Here is a 22,013-nt window from a genome sequence, read left to right as displayed (position 1 = left end):
GGTTTTTGACACGGTAGCGGTAGATAAAGTTCCTGAAGGGAAGTGCGTGCCGACTCCAAGGGTAGTTGCTGCATCAGTCATGGTAGCCGTTGAAATGTTGAAAATGGTTTTGTACTGGGCAAAGGTTTGGGCACATCTCTGCAAGGTATCATATAACCAGTTTCTCTTCCTAAAAACTTGGATACATTTGGTCTGGGGTTCAATCCCACAGTCCCAGACGTGTGAAGAGCCAGAAAAATGAAATAGAGAGCATGGGCCCTTCCAAAGCCAGTCTCGCGTCTTTCCCATTCATTTGTCAGGTCTGGTACCAGAAAGCACCTAGTAACGTTGGTCCCCAGTTCGGTGGTTGATGTGGATGGAGATTTGATGGAAAGGTTCGAGAGGATATTCGCCGATGTGAACGTATTGAAATTTGGAGAGGGTTCTAGCAAGGCGGATGTGCAATTTGTTGGGCCAGGTGCAAAGATTAACAATTGGGAAGCTACTCCTCTCCCCACCAGGAGGGAGGTTTGGTAGTTTGCTTTGATTTTCTTTCAATTTATCTGGATTATTCCGGGGTTGTAATTCAGATTCTATGTTCCGTCTGTTTGGATGTATAAACCCCGTTGTCTTTAATTTCAATGAAATGCAATTTCTCTTTTCCTTTCTTCCTAATAGTTTTATTTTGTTTTTTTTTCTTCCTTGTACAGTTCTTTTTATGCTGGCTTCTATGATATGACATGCATGCGGAATATCTGGCCCAGTATTAAAAGCCAATCTAGTTCTGATATAGTAATTCAAGAAATAGAATGTGATGTTGAATTGGAATATGATGAGGATGAAGCCTTTGAAGAGATTAGTAAAGAATTAAGCCATTTTGAAGAAAAACCTAAGCCTAATCTGAGTGATACAGAAGCAATCAATTTAGGGGACCAAGATAATGTCTGGGAAACTAAAATAAGTGTCCATCTTGAACCACAACTTAGAGAGGAGATAATTAAAACACTTTTCGAGTATAAAGATATTTTTGCATGGTCCTATGACAACATGCCAGGTTTAAGCACTAGTTTGGTGGTTCACAAATTGCCCACTGATCCGGCATTCCCCCCGGTCAAGCAGAAGCTGAGAAAATTTAAAACTGATATGAGAGGTCACCAAGCAGTTCGATACAAAGGTCATTCGGGTCACCCGATATCCCACGTGGTTAGCAAATGTTGTGCTTGTGCCGAAGAAGGATGGTAAGACCTGAGTGTGTGTTGATTATCACGATCTCAACAAGGCAAGTCCCAAGGATAACTTCCCATTGCCGAACATCCATATATTGATCGGCAATTGTGCCAAACATGAAATTGGTTCTTTTGGGATTGTTATATGGGTTACCACCAGATCTTAATGGATGAGGATGACATAGAAAAGACAGCATTCATCACACCATAGGGAACGTACTACTATCGGGTCATGCCATATGGTTTGAAAAATGTCGGGGCAACCCACATGAGGGCAATGGCAACCATATTCCACGACATGATACACAAGGAGATCGAGGTTTATGAGGATGATGTGATTGTAAAGTCTAGAAAACAGTCTGACCATGTCAGAGATATGAGAAAGTCCTTCCAAAGGCTTCGCAGGTACAATCTCAAGCTTAATCCTGCAAAATGTGCGTTCGGTGTTCCGTCTGGAAAGTTGTTGGGATTCATAGTCAGCCGATGAGGTATTGAATTAGACCCATCAAAAATCAAATCCATCCAGGAATTGCCACCTCCGAAGAACAAAACTGAGGTCATGAGTCTGTTGGGAAGATTGAATTACATCAGCCGGTTTATTGCTCAGCTCACGACAACGTGTGAGCCTATCTTCAAATTGTTAAAGAAAGATGTTGCAGTCAAGTGACAGATGAATATCAGGAAGCTTTTGATAAGATAAAGGGGTACTTGTCAAATCCACCTGTATTGGTCCCGCTAGAACCAAGGGGACCTTAGATTTTGTATTTGACAGTCTTGGACAATTCATTTGGATGTGTGTTGGGACAGCATGACATCACTGGCAGGAAAGATAAGGCCATATATTATCTCAGCAAGAAGTTCACATCTTACGAGGTTAAGTACACTCATCTTGAGAGGACGTGTTGTACCCTAACTTGGGTAGCCCAGAAGCTGAAACATTATTTGTCCTCCTATACTACTTACCTCATCTCTCGCTTGGATCCATTAAAGTATATCTTCCAGAAGCCTATGCCCACGGGAAGGCTCGCAATGTGGCATATCTTGCTCACGAAATTTGACATTGTCTACGTGACTCGGACCGCGATGAAAGCACAAGCATTGGCCGACCACTTGGCTGAGAATCCTGTGGATGAAGAATACAAATCTTTGAAGACTTACTTCCCTGATGAAGAGGTAATGCACATTGATGAGTTGGAACAGATTGAAAGGCCAGGATGGAAACTTTTCTTTGATGGGTCTGCTAACATGAAAGGCGTTGGGATAGGAGCGGTACTTGTCTTTGAAACAGGGCATCATTACCCTGTTACGGCTCAACTTCGGTTCTACTGTACTAACAACATGGCGGAATACGAGGCATGCATTTTGGGTTTGAGGATGGCTGTGGATATGGGTGTCCAGGAAGTCCTGGTCTTGGGTGACTCGGACTTGCTGGTACACCAGATTCAGGGAGAATGGGAAACACAAGATTTAAAACTCATACCGTACCGACAATGCTTGCATGATCTCTGCCAACGGTTTCAATCAATAGAGTTCAGGCATATTCTGAGGATCCACAATGAGGGCACTGATGTTTTGGCTACTCTAGCGTTAATGTTACATCATCCGAATAAGGCTTATGGTGACCCGTTGCATATTCAGGTCCGTGATCATCATGCTTATTGTATCATGGTAGAGGAAGAGCTCGATGGGGAGCCTTGGTTTCACGACATCAAGGAATACATCCAAAGGGGAGTATATCCGGTACAAGCCAAAGGTGATCAAAAGAGAACAATTCATCACTTGGCAAGTGAATTTTTCTTCAGTGGAGGAGTGTTGTACAAAAGAACTCTAGATCTCGGGTTATTAAGATGTGTAGATTCCAGACAGGCCGTGGCTATCATGACCAAAGTACATTCTGGAGTCTTTGGACCGCACATGAGTGGGTATGTGCTGGCAAAGAAGATCCTCCGGGTAGGTTTTTATTGGCTCACTATGGAGCGAGATTGTATCAGATTCGTGCGTAAATGTCATCAGTGCCAAGTGCATGGAGATTTGATTCATTCTCCACCATCTGAATTAAATACAATGTCTGTACCATGGCTTTTGTTGCTTGGGGAATATATGTCATTGGACCAATCGAGCCAGCAGCGTCCAACGGGCACAGGTTTATTTGTGTGGCCATAGATTATTTCACGAAGTGGGTAGAGGCTAAAACATTCAAGTCTGTAACCAAGAAGGCGGTGGTTGATTTTGTGCATTCAAATATCATTTGCCAGTTTGGGATACCGAAGGTGATCATTACAGACAATGGGGCTAAGCTCAATAGTCATCTGATGAAAGGGGTATGTCAGCAGTTCAAGATCACACATCGCAATTCTACCCCGTACCTCCCTAAGGCAAACAGAGCAGTTGAGGCGGACAACAAGAATATAAACAAGATACTTCGAAAAATGGTGGAAGGTTCTAGGCAGTGACATGGAAAGTTGCCGTTTGCATTGCTCGGTTATCGCACTACTGTCCGTATTTTAGTAGGGGCGACTCCTTATTTGTTGGTGTATGGCATCGAAGTAGTGATACCCGCAGAAGTGGAAATTTCATCCCTTCGAATTGTCGCGTAGGCTGAGATCGATGATGAGGAGTGGGTCAAAGACCGCTTAGAACAATTAAGTTTGATCGATGAAAAGAGACTGGCAGCAGTATGTCATGGCCAGTTGTATCAACAGAAAATGGCAAGAGCATACAACAAGAAGGTGCGTCCACGAAAGTTTGAAGTGGGGCAGTTAGTATTGAAACGCATTCTTCCTCATCAAGTTGAAGCAAAAGGAAAGTTCGCCCCAAATTGGCAGGGGCCGTTCGTCGTGACTAGAGTGTTGTCCAATGGTGCATTGGATTTGACAGATGTAGAAGGCAAATGTGTAGAAATGGCTATCAATTCTGATGCAGTCAAGAGATATTATGTATGATTTCTTTCTTTGATTGTACTTGTTTGTATTTGGCATGTCTCAAATATTGAAATGACTAAGGCATTTTGTTATGCTATCTAAACACTTTATCCCTCGTTACCCCTTTGAGCCTCATTTATTTTCTTTCATACCCCTCCTTCGAAATCAATAGCAAATATCGGAAACACAAGCGTAAATATAAGTAAAGAAAGGAGAGAAAAAGAGAAAGTAAAAAGAAAAGAAAGAAAAGAGAAAGAAAAAAAAAGAAGAAAAAAAACAACAACAAAAGGAAAAACAAAAGAGGAAAAGAAGAGAAAGAAAAAGGAAGAAAAATCACAACAAACAAAGTAATTCTTATGTCATGAACTGCGTTCGACCTGATTCCTTTTAAGGATACGTAGGCAGCCTCACGGTTCGGTCTCATCAAAATAAAAATCTAAAAGTCCCCAAACAAGAAACTGGAGCAGAAGTTGTGATTGTTATCAGATCTGATTCCGAAGGTTGTAAATTTGAATCCAATCAAACGGTTTTGAGCCTTTTATACCCTTCTTTTCTAAACCTATCCAAAAGCCACATTACGGTCCAAAGAAAGACCTTCCAATCTGTCTTCGAGAAATGCCAAGTCAAGCAGGTGGCGGTGATTCACATCAGGGGCAACACTCCGGTCCAAAGAAAAAAAGAAAAAAAGTCAAAAATGAGAGAGTTTTATTGGTGAAAACCCGCACGGGCACCGTAAGGCAACAAGAGCGAAGAGAAATGAAAATGAGAGAATCTTATTGGTGAAAACCCTCACGGGCACCGTAAGGTGACGGTAAGTTGAGAGAAATTAACAAAATGGGAGAGGCTTGCTGGTGAAAACCTTTCAAGGCACTGCAAGATGAACAAGGTATGGATTTGAGGTGAATAAATCAAGTTATGGAAATTCTGGGGGTAACAAAGTATGGCAACTGAAAGTTGATTGGTTGGACAGATTGGGCCGATTAATCCAAATTTCATGTCATGATCATTGGTGCCAGCTGTTCCACTTAGATAAGTCTCTTTTCTTTTTCTCTTTAGATAGTTTTCCAGTTTTGAACTTCCTTATCCTTAACTCTGAAAGTCATTGCATTTCATTTCTTTGGGTTTATTTCTCTAAGATGTTCCCAATGTCAGTCCTGTTTAAGAAAATAAGAAGGAATTTCAAAGCTCACTACCAGTTTCAAGATTGCAAAGCACAGTGCAGCCAGAGCAATACCAAATATAGCATGATGAAAAAGGAGATAAAATGCCAGCAAGAGTTCCATCGGCAAAATGATTTGGTAATTTCATGGGAGATGCAGAGGCTCACTTAAAGGGGTATGAGGTATGAGGCAACGGTTCGGGTATAGAACACTTGGGTCATCCAAACTCATAGGGTTTTGAAAGTCAGTCGGAAAGTCGAGCGGTTCAGGGCCAGTTCGGGAAAGCCAGTCAAAATAAAACAATGCAGCGGAGAGACCTTCAACAAAGAATGCCATCAACCAACCACCATATCTAAAACTGACTAGATTTTTTTTTGATTAAACAGGGGCAAAAAATTTTGGTTGTTTCGGAGATACCCTCCGTGGAGAAAGGCAGTCAGCAAACAGGTTTGATTTTTGATTTTCAGGACCCTCCTGGAAAATGGGACCTAGTTTAAAGTTCAGAAATAGCATAATCTAGCATAAATGTACCCCAAAAGGAATATAAGTTAACTTATGAGTTTGCATGTATGAGATAGGATTCAATTAGGAGTTTCCAGGACCCTCCTAAATAATGGGACTTAGTTTTAAGATTTCCATTAGATCACAAGGTGTATCGTAAACTCTGCCGTAGGGTAATATAATTTAGTCGTAAAAGCGTTTTTTTAGGACAAGATTTGATTTTGAGTTTCAGGACCCTACTGGATAATGGGGTGTAGCTTTAAGACCCTCTTAGATAACAAGATTTAGCGGAAGTCACACCTTCAAAAGATATAACTTAGATTTAAAATTGTTGTTTAGGTAAGAATTGTCAGGACCCTCATGGATAATGAGACCTAGCTTTCGAATTCTTAGTAATATTTGGCAATATGATACAATTTAACACTCACATCTGTGCCCAGCCACCAAACTGGGGCAGGAAATTTTCTTTGTTTTTGTCTATTTTGCTGAAGTTAGAAGCCCGCCTGGATAACATGGGAATACATTCACATTTCGAAGTCAGGAGCCCGCTTGGAGAGCAGGGAATGCATTCAAGTTTAGCAATCAGAAGCCTGCTTGGAGAGCAAGGAACACGTTTCAAGTCAACAGTCAGGAGCCCACCTAGAGAACAAGGGAGTATAATTTAAGTTTAACCTTCAAATCCTCTATTTTGCCTGTCACACCTCCTTTTTCTACCTAAACCCTGTAAAGGGCATAAAAGAGTTTTTCCAATTAAAGGACAATCAGAACGGGATTTAATTATTAATTATTCAGAGTCGCCACTTGGGATATTAATGGTGTCCCAAGTCACCGGTTGAATCCTGAACCGAGGAAATTTATGACTCTGTTAACAGTCCGCATACCAGAAATTCGAGTAAGGAATTCTTTTAACCCGGGAGAAGGTGTTAGGCATTCCCGGGTTCCGTGGTTCTAGCACGGTCGCTTAACTGTTGTATTTGATTTTATCCGATTTTAATACATGTTAGCTTATGTGCCTTCTATTCGTAAACCGCTTTTATCATTATTTATTTTATAAGAATTGCGATGTCGTGAAAACGCGTTTTGAACCCCGTCGCAATCAATGCGCCCGTGGTTGTTGACACATTTCGACTTCATCGAGATTTGGATTTGGGTCGCATCAATGCGCACCCGAATTTAAGAAGGTAATTTAATTAAATCGTGCCTAAAGATGCTAACGTAGTATTATTTTGGGGGAAAACCATGATGTTTGCTAAATGGCCATTCCAAATTCTAATCATTTCGATAATTATTTATTGACGGCCCCACATTTATTTATTTGTGCGGTAAGGCTCGTCTCAATTTGTGAACCTCTTTTCTATCATTATTTATTTCTAAGAATTACGACGTCATGAAAACGCGTTTCGAACCACGTCACAATCAATGCACCCGTGATTGTCAACACATTTTGACTTTGTCGAGATTTGGATTTGGGTCGCATAAATGCGCACCCGAGTTTAAGAAGGTAATTTAATTAAAACTGCGCCTAAAGATTCTGACGTAATATTATTTTGGGAAAGGCCGTGAAGTTCGCTAAATGGCCCTCCCAAATTCTAATCATTCTTAATAATCAATTGTTGACGGCCTGCGTATGTGATTTTATTCGGGCGAGGCTAGTAGCAATCCCGAAGTAACTATGATTTACTACTTATTTATGTGTCTTTAAAAGGCTAACGAATTCGGCATTTGGATTACATTGCAGTAAACTAAAAAAACCCAAATTTAAATAAAGTGGGCCTGCCACACGACGTTGATACAACCCAATTAGCCCAATAAATATGGGTACAATTCCAAGGTCACATTTGATATAATATCAACGAACTACTATAATGACAATACGTACCCTCATTTAGCTGATAGCCATGAATTTCGAAATCACTAAATCGATTTGTCCTACTAATTACTTATCAAGACCTTCTACTCTAATGAACCAAACCAATTATGAATGAATCATGTTTCATGATTTTTAACTATTTTCGATACCAATCACCCAACAATAACTATGTTTTGCCTACCAAACGATTTCAGAAAATTTAATCAAAAGCAGACCTTTTACCACACTATCACGACCAATGATAAAATTACTAGTAAACAGGCTGAGTTTCACCAGACTTACTCCTGAATTCACATATCATTTACATAGATCCAATTGCTACTGATTGATATTAAATTCACACAAATTTTCAATTTAGACCACATATGCTCAACGCTATTTCAACTGTCCAATTCAAACAGTTCAACATTATGCAACTTTTAACATGTAATCAACCTCGCTGAACAAACTACAAACTGCCAGTTATATAACAGGAAACTACACTATTCATATCAATCAAGATACAAACTACTCTCAGTTGATAACAAGCCCCTTGAACATTACATTTCAACTTCAACAAGCATACATCAGTGAGGTTCAGGGGAATATACCTGGAAATTGGAATGTAAATAGAGAAAAGGAGAGGAGTCAGCTACTTTGAATAGCAACAGCAACAAACTCACCAATATTACACCACAGAAATACAGGCAGATTGCTTTGAAAACCAGAAATATAGGCAGACTCCACAGATCAGCTCAAACACAACTTCAAATGCACTCTTAACCTTTTCAGCTAAACCTAAGCACCTCTATGATAATGCTAAAACCCAAAACCCAAAACTGAAAGCCAAAACTAATAGTGAAAATGTGAAGTGGTTTCGGATTTTTCCATTTTTGATGTTTTTGTTTTCTGAATAATTTTGGAATTAAAATGCTAACTGAAATCAAAAGCAGGAATGAAAGCTCAAATTAAAACTTAGGGCTGAAGGCAGAAGAAGAGAGAGGAACCCCTTTCCCAAGGCATTTCATGCCCTTTTATAGGCAACCCCAAAGAGAATAGATCAGATCCTGATTTTCCAATCAGTCCCTCCCTATTTTCAGTTTGGTCCCTCTATTCTTAACTTGCTAAACAAGTAAATGCCTTACAGTTATTAAAATCTACACTTGTACCCCATTATAGAAGGCCCTAGGGTATTCCTCTACCCATACAATACCTATACTGCCCTTCCATATATCCTGATATTACTATTCTTATCAAAACTACCCTTTTCCATACCCAGATTACCCCTAAAAGCCCCTCAAAGTTACTGAACCTACCCTCATCCTTGACAGCTATAACCAATACCCTAAACCAATCTAAAACTAACTGGGAATGATTAACTAGCACTCAGAAAACAATTAATCAACTAACCAAAACCAAATGTTTAATTATATTAATTCAATCAAACTAAATGATATCAAACTAAACTTAAACTAACATGAACAGCATTAAATGAACTAAAGCTAATTCTTAATCCGTAAACTCATACTCATTCAAACAAATATCAATTCAGAACTAATTAACAATTGGCAGAACTTAAACTAATACGAATAAATCTAAAAAATTAACAGCAAAAATTAACGAAACAACAACTGTAAATAACACTTCAAACATGCGAGTAAAAAGGAAGCAGTAAAACTCACAGAGGCACAAGGGACTCCGGCCAGTCAGAAACGTCTGAATCCTTTCAGATTTTTGACGCGTAACATCCCTAACCATGTGTTCCACATGGTTAAGGATACTACGGTTCGAAATCAAAAGGATTTGGTTTTAGGGTTTGACCATAAAGTCTTAGATCTAAGATTCGGGCCGTTTCACAGTAATTTGAAAGAAAATAACCATGGATTAGTGTTGAGGAAGGGCCGGGGGTTGTGTGGTGTGATTTTGGACTGATTTGGATGAACTCGTCACTTGGCCGGAAATCTTCAAACTAAGATTTGACGAGTTCTATCCTTGTTCGAGGTGAACCAGTGGGTGCAATGGAAAGAGGAGAGTGAGGGGGATCTGTGGTGTTAATCTCAGAGTGAACGGCGTAGGTTGTGTTCACCGCCGGCGAGGGATTTAGGGGCGGCGCAGATTAGGGTTTGAGGGGAAGGGTGGGGTGAGGAAGACGAGGCAAATAGGTGTAGGGGAAAGTTTCGGACACTTATATACAGGTAACCTAGTTAGATCCGGACCGTTGGATTGATGAGATCCAACGGTCATGGTTAGATGATGGAGAAACGACGTCGTTTGGACTTACTGGGAGGAGGACCGGGTTGGGGACTTGGGCTAGGCTGATTTTCTGTGTGATTGGGCGGGTAGGCAAATAATGCTGGTTTGGGCTGGGGTTGGGATTGATTTTGGCCAAAATTTTGGGTCCTTTATTAAGACCAAATTTCTACTCTTATTTTCTTTTTTTTTTTTTACTTTCCTTTCTTACTTTTTCAATTTTTCTAATTTTTCTAATTTTTATGGAGATGTAAAACTAACATGAAATCTTAGTTATTTCAAAACGAAGACTAATTAATTCTTTAAAATTGTTTGAAAACTATTTCATGACGAATTCCCAATAGAAATCATTAAAATGTAAAAATGAACTAATTTTATGATTTTCATGTTTTGTTCTAAACAACTTAAACTTTAGTTGATAAAAAAACATAAAACTAAAACCTAAATGCAAAAAATGCATATTTTTGTATTTCATAAAAATTAACATGCACAAATAGAATGCAACAATTATCAGAAAATGACACCAAAATGCACAAAAATTGTAAAAAATAAAGAAAAATTATTTGTTGGGATTTTGGGAATAATAATATTTAGGGAAAAAATCATGTGCTCACAGCTGCCCCTCTTTGCTCGGAAACACGAAGGGTTTTCGGGCAAAGATAAGTGAGCAAATACGAGCGATTTTTGCCCGTTTGAAAATTCTGTGTGAAGCATTTTTGAAAAGTTTGACCGCGTCCTGCTTCAGAGGTTGCCTACATATCCTGGGCTAAATAGGAATCAGGTCAGTGTAGTTCGGGAATGACTGGTAGCTGGGACTATCGGGAGCTGTGATTTCACTACGATTGCTGTTGCTGCTGCTTGCTGGCTTCCCTTTCTACACCGTATAAAAATAAAAGAAGTTAGACTAAGCTATGAACTATGAATTACAAAAGTCCTATCTAGATTCTTCAAACTTGCTCTTGTACTTCCTTGTTGCCTTGTTGTCTTGTTCTTTCTCGATAAAATCCATGTTGCTATTCCTTTAGGTGGACTCCCAACTTCTGAAACTTGAACTGTATGTATTCCTCTGTTGTGCAGGCGGGCTCCTGACTTCTGAAACTTGAACTGTGTGTATTCCTCTGTTATACAGGCGGGCTCCTGACTTCTAAAACTTGAACTCCATTCTCCAGGCGGATTCCCTGACCTCCGAAACTTGAATCGCATGCCTCTATTCTTCAGGCGGGCTCCTGTCTTCAAAATAAACAAAGAGATTGATTGAAAACTAAAATTGAATTATATCACCTCTTTTCTCCAGGCGGGCTGCTAATTTCGCCTGCTAAAAATATTTAACACCTCCATTTTCCAGCCGGGCTCTTGACTTTTGAACCTAAAATTGAAACTACTCCTCTATTATCCAGGCGGGCTCCTGATTGCTAAAATTAAATTGTATGTCTCTATTCTCCAGGCGGACTCTTGATTACTAAAATTAAATTGTATGTCTCTATTCTCCAGGCGGACTCCTGATTACTAGATGAACAAAGAGATTTAAGGGAAGCTAAAAACTTGGATTGTATCACCTCCGTTCTTCAGGCGGGCCCCTGACTGCTTAAAAATCTGAATGGTATGTCTCTATTTTCTAGGAGGACTCCTGACTTTCGGGTATATGAACTACATCCTATTATCCAGGAAGGTCCTGACAACTTGCACTTATTCTAATCATGCCAACTTTTCAATCAAATTCCATTCCCCTTATGCATTTCAAGATTATCTTGTATTTAATCAAACCGAACTTTGCGATCAAACCTGATTACTGCTTGTTTTCCTTCTTGGAGAATTCCTTTTCAACGGCTAACTTCCTGCCCCTGTTACAATCAAAGAAAATTTCGTCAGTTTAAAATGGTGGTTAGTTGATGGCCTTCTTGCTAAAAAATCCTTCCACTGCCTTGCTTTATGTTAACTGCCTTCCACACACTGTCCCTGAACTGCCTGGCTTTCTGACCAACTTTTTAAATTTCCCAACATCCGGCGACCTAAATGTTTTACATCCATGCTGTTATTTCATTTCCTAACCTTTTGTTTTTGCCTTCCCACGACATTCCCCAATCATTTCACCGATGAAACTTCCATTAATTTCCTGTGTTCCACTTGACATCACGTTATTTTTTGACATGCTCTGACCACGTTGTTCTTTACAATTCTAGAAACCGGTAGTGAGCTTTGAAGTCCTTTCTACTTGCATTGACCAAGACTAGTACTGAAACATCTCAACTAGATAAAACCCTCACAAGAAAATGAAATGCGATGATTTTTGAGTCAAGGATAAGAAGAATCCAAACCAGATGGTTATTTCGAAAAGAGAAGGAAAAGAAACTTATCTGAGTGAGACAGCTGGTACCAATGGTCATGACATGAATTTTGAATTGATCGGCCCACTCTGTCCAAATAACCGGCTTTCAATCGCCATACTTTGTTGCCCGAAACTTCCATCACTTGTTTGGATTACCCCGATCTTAACTTTGCTTTGCTACGGTACCTCAAAACATTTTTCCACCCACATACCTTTTGCCATTCAAACATTTTCCAACTCACTTTCTCCTCAAGGTGCCCGCGAGGGTTTTCACCAATAAGACTCTCTCATCTATTTACTCTCATCTCCCGTCGCCTTACGATGCCCGTGAAGGTTTTCACCAATAAGACTCTCTCATTTTACTTTCGTTCTTTCTTGCTTGAACCAGAGTGTCGCCGCTGATATGAATTACCGTCACCTGCTCGACCTGGCATTTCTTAGAAATTGATCAAAAGGTCTTTCTTTGGACCGTAATGTAGGCTTTTGGATTGGGTTAGAAAGAAAAGTATAAAAGGCTCAAAACAATTTGAATGGGTTTAAAATACAACTTTCGGAATCCATTTTTCACAAAAATCACAACTTCTGCCCCAGTTTCTTGCTTGGGGATTTTTGGATTTCTATTTGGGTATGACTGAACCTCGGAGTAAGGCTGCCTACGTATACTTTCGGGATCAAGTCAAACGTAGTTCATGGTTTTTAACTTTTGTTGTTGTGTTTTTCTTTCTTCCCTTTTCTTTCTCTTTCTTTTTTTTTTCTTTCTTTCTTTCTTTTGCTTTTATTTTCTTTCTTTTTCCTTTCCTTTGTTTTTCTTTTCCTTTGTTTTTGTTTTTGTTTTTCTCTTCTTTCTTTTCTTTTTCTTTTTCTCTTCTTTCTTTTATGTTCGGCACCTGTGTTCCCTAATAGTGCCGTTGATTCCGAAAGAGGGGTATGAAAAATAAGTAAGGCTCAAAGGGGATAACAAGGGATAATAGTGTTTGGATAGCAGGACAAAATGCCTTCATCATTTCAATCTTTAAAATATGCCAGATACAAATAGATACATTCAAAAAATAAAGAAATCATACATAGTATCTCTTGACCGCATCAGAATTGATGGCCATTTCTATACATTTTCCTTCCACATCTGTCAAATACAATGCTCCGTTAGACAACACTCTGGTTATTACAAATGGTCCCTGCCAGTTTGGGGCAAACTTTCCTTTTGCTTCAGCCCAATGAGGCAAAATCCGCCTCAGTACTAATTGACCGACTTCGAATTTCCTTGGACGTACTTTCTTGTTGTATGCTCTTGCCATTCTTCGTTGGTACAGTTGGCCATGACACACTGATGCCAATCTCTTCTCGTCAATCAAACTCAACTGCTCAAGACGGCTTTTTACCCATTCATCATCATCGATCTCAGCCTCTGCAATGATTCGCAGTGATGGGATTTCCACTTCTGCGGGTATTACTGCCTCAGTACCATATACCAAAGAATAAGGAGTTGCCCCCACCGAGGTACGGACGGTGGTACGATATCCTAACAAAGCAAAAGATAATTTCTCATGCCACTGTCTAGATCCTTCAACCATCTTCCGGAGTATTTTCTTTATATTCTTATTGGCTGCTTCAACCGCACCATTTGCCTTGGGACGGTACGGAGTAGAATGCCTGTAAGTAATCTTAAACTGCTCACATGTCTCCTTCATCAAATGACTATTAAGATTAGCCCCATTATTTGTGATGATTACCTTTGGAATCCCAAACCGACAGATGATATTTGAATGCACGAAGCGACTACAGCTTTCTTAGTCACAGACTTGAACGTCTTAGCTTCCACCCATTTGGTAAAATAATCTATAGCTACCAGAATAAACCTGTGCCCATTTGATGCTGCTGGATCAATTGGCCCTAAAACATCCATGCCCCATGCAACAAAAGGCCATGGTGCGGACATCATATGTAATTCTGATGGCGGAGAATGAATCAAATCTCCATGTACTTGGCATTGATGACACTTATGCACAAAACTGATACAATCCCGCTCCATCGTGAGCCAATAATAACCCGCTCAGAGAATCTTTTTTGCTAGAACATACCCACTCATATGTGGTCCACAAACTCCGGCATGCACCTCAGTCATTATAGTTGTGGCTTGCCTTGCATCTATACACCTCAACAACCCGAGATCTGGAGTTCTTTTGTACAGCACCCCTCCACTAAGGAAAAACCCGCTTGCCAATCGCCGAATTGTTCTTTTCTGATCACCGGTGTCCTGTGTTGGATATACTCCCGCTCTAATATACTCTTTGATATCATGGAACCACGGTTTTCCATCGATTTTCTCTTCTATCACATTACAGTAAGCATGCTGATCACGGACCTGAATCTGCAATGGATCAACATAAGCCTTATCTGGATGGTGCAATATTGACGCCAAAGTCGCCAAAGCGTCAGCAACCTCATTATGAATCCTTGGAATGTGCCTGAATTCTATGGCCTGAAAATGCTGGCAAAGCTCATGCAGACACTGCCGATATGGTATAAGTTTCAAATCCTGTGTTTCCCATTCTCCTTGAATCTGGTGTACCAGTAAGTCCGAGTCACCCATGACCAAGACTTCCCGTACACCCATATCCACAGCTAATATCAATCCCAATATACACGCCTCATATTCTGCCATGTTGTTTGTACAATAGAAACGAAGCCGAGCCGTAACAGGGTAATGCTGACCTGTTTCCGAAATAAGTACTGCTCCTATTCCCACGCCTTTCATATTTGCAGCCCCATCAAAGAAAAGTTTCCATCCCGACTTCTCAGCTTGTTCCAATTCATCAATGTGCATCACCTCTTCATCAGGGAAATAGGTTTTCAAAGGCTCATAATCTTCATCGACGGGGTTCTCAGCCAAATGATCGGCTAATGCCTGTGCTTTCATGGCAGTCAGTGTCACATATATAATGTCGAACTCTGTAAGCAAGATCTGCCACTTTGCAAGCCTTCCTGTGGGCATGGGTTTCTGAAAAATATACTTCAATGGGTCCAAGCGAGATATAAGGTAAGTAGTGTAAGATGACAAATAATGTTTCAACTTCTGTGCCACCCAAGTTAGGGCGCAACATGTCCTTTGTAGATAAGTATACTTAACCTCGTAAGATGTGAACTTCTTGCTGAGATTGTAAATAGCCTGCTCCTTTCTGCCCGTAACATCGTGCTGCCCTAGTAGACAGCCGAATGAACCGTCCACAACTGTCAGATATAAAATCAAAGGCCTCCATGGTTCTGGTGGAACCAACATGGGTGGGTTTGACAAATACCCCTTTATCTTATCAAAAGCCTCCTGACATTCATCAGTCCAATTGACCGCGGCATCTTTCTTCAATAACTTGAAAATTGGTTCACACGTTGCCGTGAGCTGAGCAATGAACCTGCTGATATAGTTCAATCTTCCCAATAAACTCATCACCTCGGTTTTGTTTCTTGGAGGTGGCAACTCCTGAATGGCTTTGATCTTCGATGGGTCTAATTCAATACCACGCCAGCTGACTATTAACCCCAACAACTTCCCAGATGGCACCCTGAAAGCACATTTTGTAGGATTGAGCTTAAGATTGTACCTACGAAGCCTTTGAAAGAACATTCTCAAATCTCTGACATGGACGGATTGCTGTCTAGACTTCACGATCACATCATCCACATACACCTCGATCTCCCGATGTATCATATCATGGAATATGGTTGTCATGGCCCTCATATAAGTTTCCCCGACATTTTTTAATCCAAACAGCATGACCCAATAACAATACGTTCCCCACGGCGTGATGAATGCCGTCTTTTCTGCATCTTCCTTGTCCATTAGAATTTGATGATAACCTGCATAACAATCCACAAAAGAGCCAATATCATGTTTGGCACATCTGTCGATCAGTATATGGATGTTGGGCAATGGCAAATTATCTTTTGGACTTGCTTTGTTAAGGTCTCGATAATCGATGCACACCCTGGTCTTGCCGTCTTTCTTCGGCACAGGCACGACATTAGCTAACCAAGTGGGGTACCGTGTAACCTGAATGACCTTCGCCTCAAACTGCTTGGTAATCTCTTCTTTGATCTTCACACTTATGTCCGTTTTGAACTTTCTCAACTTCTGTTTGACAAGGGGAAGTGCCGGATCAGTGGGTAATTTGTGAACCATCAAATCGGTGCTCAAACCTGGCATATCATCATATGACCATGCAAAGACATCTTTGTACTCATGCAGTACTTTAATTATCTCCTCCTTGAGTTGTGGCCCCAAATGAACACTTATTTTAGTTTCCCGCACATTGTCTTAATCCCCTAGATTAACTGCTTCTGTGTCATTTAGGTTAGGTTTGGGTTTTTCTTCAAAATAACTTAATTCTTTACTAATTTCCTCATAAGCTTCATCATTGTTACAATCCACCCCATCACCACACTCGATCTCTTGTATTATTACTTCTGAGCTAGATTGGCTTTTAAAACTGGGCCGAAGATTCCCCATGCATGTCATATCATTGATATCAGCATAAAAAGAACTGTACAAAAGAAAAGAAAAGAAAATGGAAGGAGAATTAGAGACGAAGAAAATTGCATTTCATTAAATGTAAAGACAACAGGGTTTTAACTCATCCAAACGGACGGAACATAGCAACTGGATTACAAACCCTGGAATAATCCAGGTGACAAAAGGAAAACAAAACCCACTACCACGACCCCCTCCGAATTGGAAGAGGAGTAGCTTCCCAATTGTTGATGTTAGCATGTGGTCCGATGTAGTGTATATCCGCTCTGCTCGACCCTTCCCCGGACTCAACCATGTTTACTTCAGCAAATACTCTCTCGAACACCTTATCCAAATTACCCTCTGCCCCAATGAATGAACCTAACATCTTTGCCAATGACTGTTTCTTGCTACCAGGCCTGACAAAGGACCTGGACAAACATGGGATAGGTTTAGGAAGAACCCAAGCTTTCTTCCTCGATTTACGGGCCCTTCTAACATTTGCCGCTGTTGGTTTGAAACCTAATCCGAAGGTGTCCAGATTTTTGGGAAGGGACACAGGTTGAATAATGCCCTGAAGTTCAGCCCCCAGTCATTTCCCTGGCACGAACCCGCTATTCAGCATTTCTGATACTACCATGACAGTCGCAGCTGCCACCCTAGGGCATGGCATGTTTTGACCTTCGGGCACTCTGCTTACCGGGACCATGTCGAAGACCTGATAAATCCAGGGTCATTTATCATCTTCGGCTTCTATAAAGGGCACAATGGCATCATTCATGGCGCATGTGGGATCTTCCCCATGTAACACAATTTCTTGTCTGTCCCACTCAAATTTGACCATTTGGTGCAGCGTGGAAGGCACGGCTTTGGCCACGTGAATCCATGGTCGACCCAACAAAAGATTATAGGATACTGCAGCATCTAATACCTGAAATTCCATAGTGAATTCGACTGGGCCAATACTCAATTCGAGTACAATATCCCCTACTGTGTTTGTTCCCCCTCCGTCGAATCCTCGAACATAAATGCTATTCTTTCGGACTCTATCCTCATCAATCATTAACTTGTTCAACGTGCAAATATTAGCGCTCGACCCGTTATCGATCAGTGCCCGAGTAACCGTTGAACCTTCACATTTGACCGTCAAATAGAGAGCCTTGTTGTGTTCTGTGCCTTCCACAAGCAATTCATCATCAGAAAATGCTACCCCGTTCACTTCGAAGATCTTGTTGGCAATTGTCTCTAGATGGTTTACTAAAATTTTGTCAGGCACATGAGCCTCATTCAATATCTTCATCAAAGCTCGGCAATGCTCATCGGAGTGAATCAATAATGATAACAACGAGATTTGGGCCGGTGTTTTTCTCAGTTGTTCAACAATGGAATAATCTTGTACTTTCATCTTTTTCAGAAACTCTTCTGCCTCTTCTTCCGTCACAGCCTTTTTGACTGGCACTGGATTTTCTTTAGCGCCCCTAGCCTTTCACAACTCTTCAGGAGCGAAACAACGTCCCGACCGGGTTAGTCCTTGTGCTTCACAACTCTCTTCCTCCATTTCCTTTCCTTTGTATGTCACCACTACCTTGTCATACCTCCACGGTACGGCTTTGCTATCAACCACGGGTAACTGGACTACCGGTTTTATGACAACCGGTTCTATGTAAGCTCTTTTCACAACCACCACGGGTGCAGATGATGACCCTGGTACCATTAACTTGACTGGCTCTGGCTTTTCTGCAGCCACAACTGGTCGTTTTCCCATTACCAACACTGGCTTGTCTTTTATTGCTTTTAACTGAACCACTGGCCTTGCACTTACTGTCTTCTCTTTGGCTTCCGAGAACGAATTACCATAACCACCTGCGAAGGTTTTTTAGGCTCTGCCCCCTTATGTATCAGTTCGATCATGTTGGCCTCGTAATGTGCTGGTAACGGATTTTGATTGATGTTCGGGGCTTCTGGAGCTTGTACTTCAATACGGCGATTATCAATGAGCTCTTGTATCACGTTTTTCAACTTCCAACATTTTTCAGTATCGTGCCCCGGCATCCCTAAGCAATACTCGCACCTAACAGAGTGGTCCAGGTTTATGGGAAGAGGGTTTGGTGCTTTGGATTCAACTGGGGTCAACATTCCCAACTGTTTCAATCTATGGAAGAGAGCAGTGTAAGATTCTCCCAGTGGAGTAAAGGTTTTTTTGTTTGGGGCCTTCTCACTTCTAAAAGCTTGGTTTGGGCGGAAGTTGGTTCCTGGTCTGTTTGCCCTGGGAGGTGGATAGGTGTTTTGTGGGTGTGACTGTGTATTTTGGGGACTTGGTGTACGCCATTGCGAGTGCACTGGGGGTTTGGTGTAGGTCTGGGCGTAGTGGATAGAAAAGTGTGGTTCTGGTGGTGGATAATAGTGTTGCGGTGTGCTATATGGGGTATATTGGTAGTTTGGGTGGTGGGGTCTCGGTTGGTTGTAGTAGAGTGGAGGGTTATTGGGCATGGACCAAGCACTAGCTTCAACTGTAGCAACTTCTCTTTCTTCTTTTTCCCAAGCACACCACCAGTACCGTTTTGGATGGCCTGAGTGGTTGCTTTCAATGCCGAGTAACTCAATATCTTGTTAGCTTTCAATCCTTCTTCAATCATGGCTCCCATCTTTACCACTTCATTAAATGACTTTCCGACAGATGTCACTAGATGACCAAAATAGGTAGGTTCCAATGTTTGCAAGATGTAATCTACCATCTCACTCTCCCTCATGGGAGGATAAACCCTTACAGCTTGTTCCCTCCAGCAGAAACCAAACTCTCTGAAACTTTCCCCAGGTTTCTTTTCTAGTTTCAACAATGACAGACGATTGGGGACTATCTCGAGGTTATATTGAAAATGGCCAATGAATGCTTGTGCCAAATCATCCCATGTATACCATCGGCCGGGGTCTTGCCTCGTGTACCATTCTAGCGCTGACCCGCTCAGGCTTTGACCGAAATATGCTATCAACAATTCATCCTTTCCCCCAGCACCTCTCATTTTGCTACAGAAACCACGCAGATGGGCTACTGGGTCACCGTGCCCCTCATATAAGTCAAACTTCGGCATTTTAAACCCCACAGGCAACGGGACATCAGGAAAAGGGCACAAATCTTTGTATGCGACGCTAACTTGGTTACCTAAACCATGCATGTTCCTGAAGGATTGCTCCAGGCTTTTGACTTTACGAATCACTTCCTCTTGTTCTGTATTCTTAACCGGTTTCTCAACTTCTCCCGGGATTTCAAAATGGGGAGAATAAGTGTATGGCTCAGGCGCTTTGAAAGTGGGTTTGGGAGGATAATATTGGGTGTCGTGAGCTTGGAATAGCAGCTCACTGGATGATCTATGTAGTGGAGCTGGGGGAGGTGCCACAAAGACGGGAACCATGGGTGGTGGAGGGTTCTGTTTAGAGGGTGGTGCTGGGGGAGCGTATGAAGTGGTACCATAACACTGGGCCTGATAAGGGAAAGCTGAAGATGCGTAGGGAGTGGTAGGCTCCTGAGCTTGAGCCAGGGGTGGGATGTAAGATGGGTTAGCAGGATATAGTGGCATCGGATGTCCCTGAGACCATGACCGATGCATTTAAGCCATTTGTGCTTTTAATTTCCTCATCTCTTCTTTCATAGCACCCACATCTGTTACCTCAACCTCATTCGAAGGGTCTACGATGCTGATTTCCGAATCCTGCCCTGTCATTTTTACTTGATCTTTCGACCGGGTGTTGTATGGGTGAGTTGCCAGAATTGCCAATCAACTAACCACCTGCCTAGACTCACACATTTAGACAACCACTTTGTTAGCGATTAGTTCTTAACAAATTTAACAACCTACTTTGGCATGAATGCACTTATATAGCTATTCATTTCTATTATGCGTTTGCTCGATTGCATGCTTCATCCCGGCATTTCGTTCCTTGTTTCTTTTTACCTTCCTTTCGAATTTCTTCATCTTATCCCTCTCTTGTGCTTCTTCTCTCTATTTTTCCGTTCTTTTCTTTCTTTCTCTCTTTCTCGGTTTTCCTTCTATTTTCCTTTTCTTGATTACGGTCGAATCCTATGGAGATTGCCTACGTATCGTGACCCCGCACGAATCAGACCAAGCGTAGTTCGTGCAGATAAATGCAAAAATAAAGGGTGGAAGTAAGAATTCTCGAAATTTTCAATTTTCATTACTAAAACAAACTATTACAAACCCAACATTTCGGAACGAAGCTAACAGACGCGATTTAAAAGCAAATACAGACTCTTAAAAACTGCAGACCTACTTAACCTGGACAGATAACAGACATATGAAAGACTGACTCAAAATGGTAGAGGATTACAGATACAGACTATGCATATTCTAGTGCTTCAAACTTAGGTGTCCGCGGGGCGTCGTTCGGCCTTGTCGCGGGCCTAGGATCCAAATCCCTTTCAAGCTGCTCTAACTCATTCATGGTTCGCTTCACATAGATCATCACTGCTGAGGCAAAAGTAGTATGGGTCATGTCTTCACAAGCCCGGCATCTCCTAAAGATAGCATGAGCAATGGCCCTAATCCTGTCTTTTGTTTGCTTCTTTTCTATGAGCAAACGTCTTATCTGATCGCTGCACGTCTTTAAAGCTCGAGAGTCTTGCAGGTGTTGGTCTTGCAACTGCTGTACTTCTAACTCCATTTGGGCCAACAAGTTGTAACAATGTCCACTTTCAATTTCAAAATTTCTAGCCTGCCTAACCGCTTTACCCTCAAGGGCGACCACTTTTCTCTTTAAATTGGCAACAATTTTCTCATGGTCCCTTTTCAACTGATTCAAGTATTGGCGATGCTCCTCTGTTCTTGTAGCCCACTGTGCTTTAAGTTCTTCCATGACATTCTCAGATTTTTCTAACTCATCCCGCCATTCCCTGACTTCGTTTTCCAATCTTTTTACCAATTGTTCATCGGATCGGCTCCTCGGTTGCTTATCGATGGTTATCTTCAACTGTCGAATTTGGGTCCTAAGTGCTTCATTTTCTCGAGCCAGTCTACTCTTTTCCCCTTGATCCGCGGCAACCTGTACACTGTTCTCGAATTTCAGACTCTCAACTTGCTGCTTTAGTTTACCAATCTCAACTCGATAGCTTTCTTCCTTTGCTAACCAGTCCCACTGCTCTTGGGATGACTTGGAGAAATCTTCGAGGTGAGGTCTTTTAGCCGGTCTCCCACATGCCACGTCACCTTTGAACCACTCGTGATACCCTGGGGCAACTTCCCCTTTGACCCTATCTGACACACAAGTGTTTGCCATCAAATGTTGAC

The 22,013-nt window shown here is 41.4% G+C and overlaps 1 protein-coding gene across 1 annotated transcript; it reads right to left on the bottom strand.

The window, feature by feature from the left end:
• Positions 1-14,262: 14,262 nt before the first annotated feature.
• On the bottom strand, positions 14,263-18,478 carry LOC138880001 (uncharacterized). The gene is made up of 8 exons (XM_070159650.1): positions 18,309-18,478; positions 17,693-18,191; positions 17,325-17,431; positions 17,074-17,144; positions 16,280-16,403; positions 15,658-15,769; positions 15,340-15,531; positions 14,263-14,772 (listed from the first exon to the last, which is right to left on the bottom strand). The coding sequence occupies exons 1-8, from the start codon at positions 18,476-18,478 to the stop codon at positions 14,263-14,265; spliced, it is 1,785 nt and encodes a 594-aa protein (XP_070015751.1).
• Positions 18,479-22,013: the final 3,535 nt, after the last annotated feature.

Source organism: Nicotiana sylvestris, chromosome 10, assembly GCF_000393655.2.
Source record: "Nicotiana sylvestris chromosome 10, ASM39365v2, whole genome shotgun sequence".
NCBI lineage: Eukaryota > Viridiplantae > Streptophyta > Magnoliopsida > Solanales > Solanaceae > Nicotiana > Nicotiana sylvestris.
This window is presented reverse-complemented; position numbering and strand designations above follow the sequence as displayed.

Excerpts from the sequence above, each read along its gene's own strand:
- LOC138880001 (XM_070159650.1), bottom strand. The coding sequence starts at position 18,478 with ATGGGAAAACGACCAGTTGTGGCTGCAGAAAAGCCAGAGCCAGTCAAG. Across the intron at positions 17,432-17,692 it reads CAAACACAGTAGGGGATATT|GTCTTCGACATGGTCCCGGT; the intron begins GTACTCGAATTG and ends TGGATTTATCAG. Across the intron at positions 16,404-17,073 it reads TTCATTCATTGGGGCAGAGG|GTTTGAGCACCGATTTGATG; the intron begins GTAATTTGGATA and ends ATGATATGCCAG.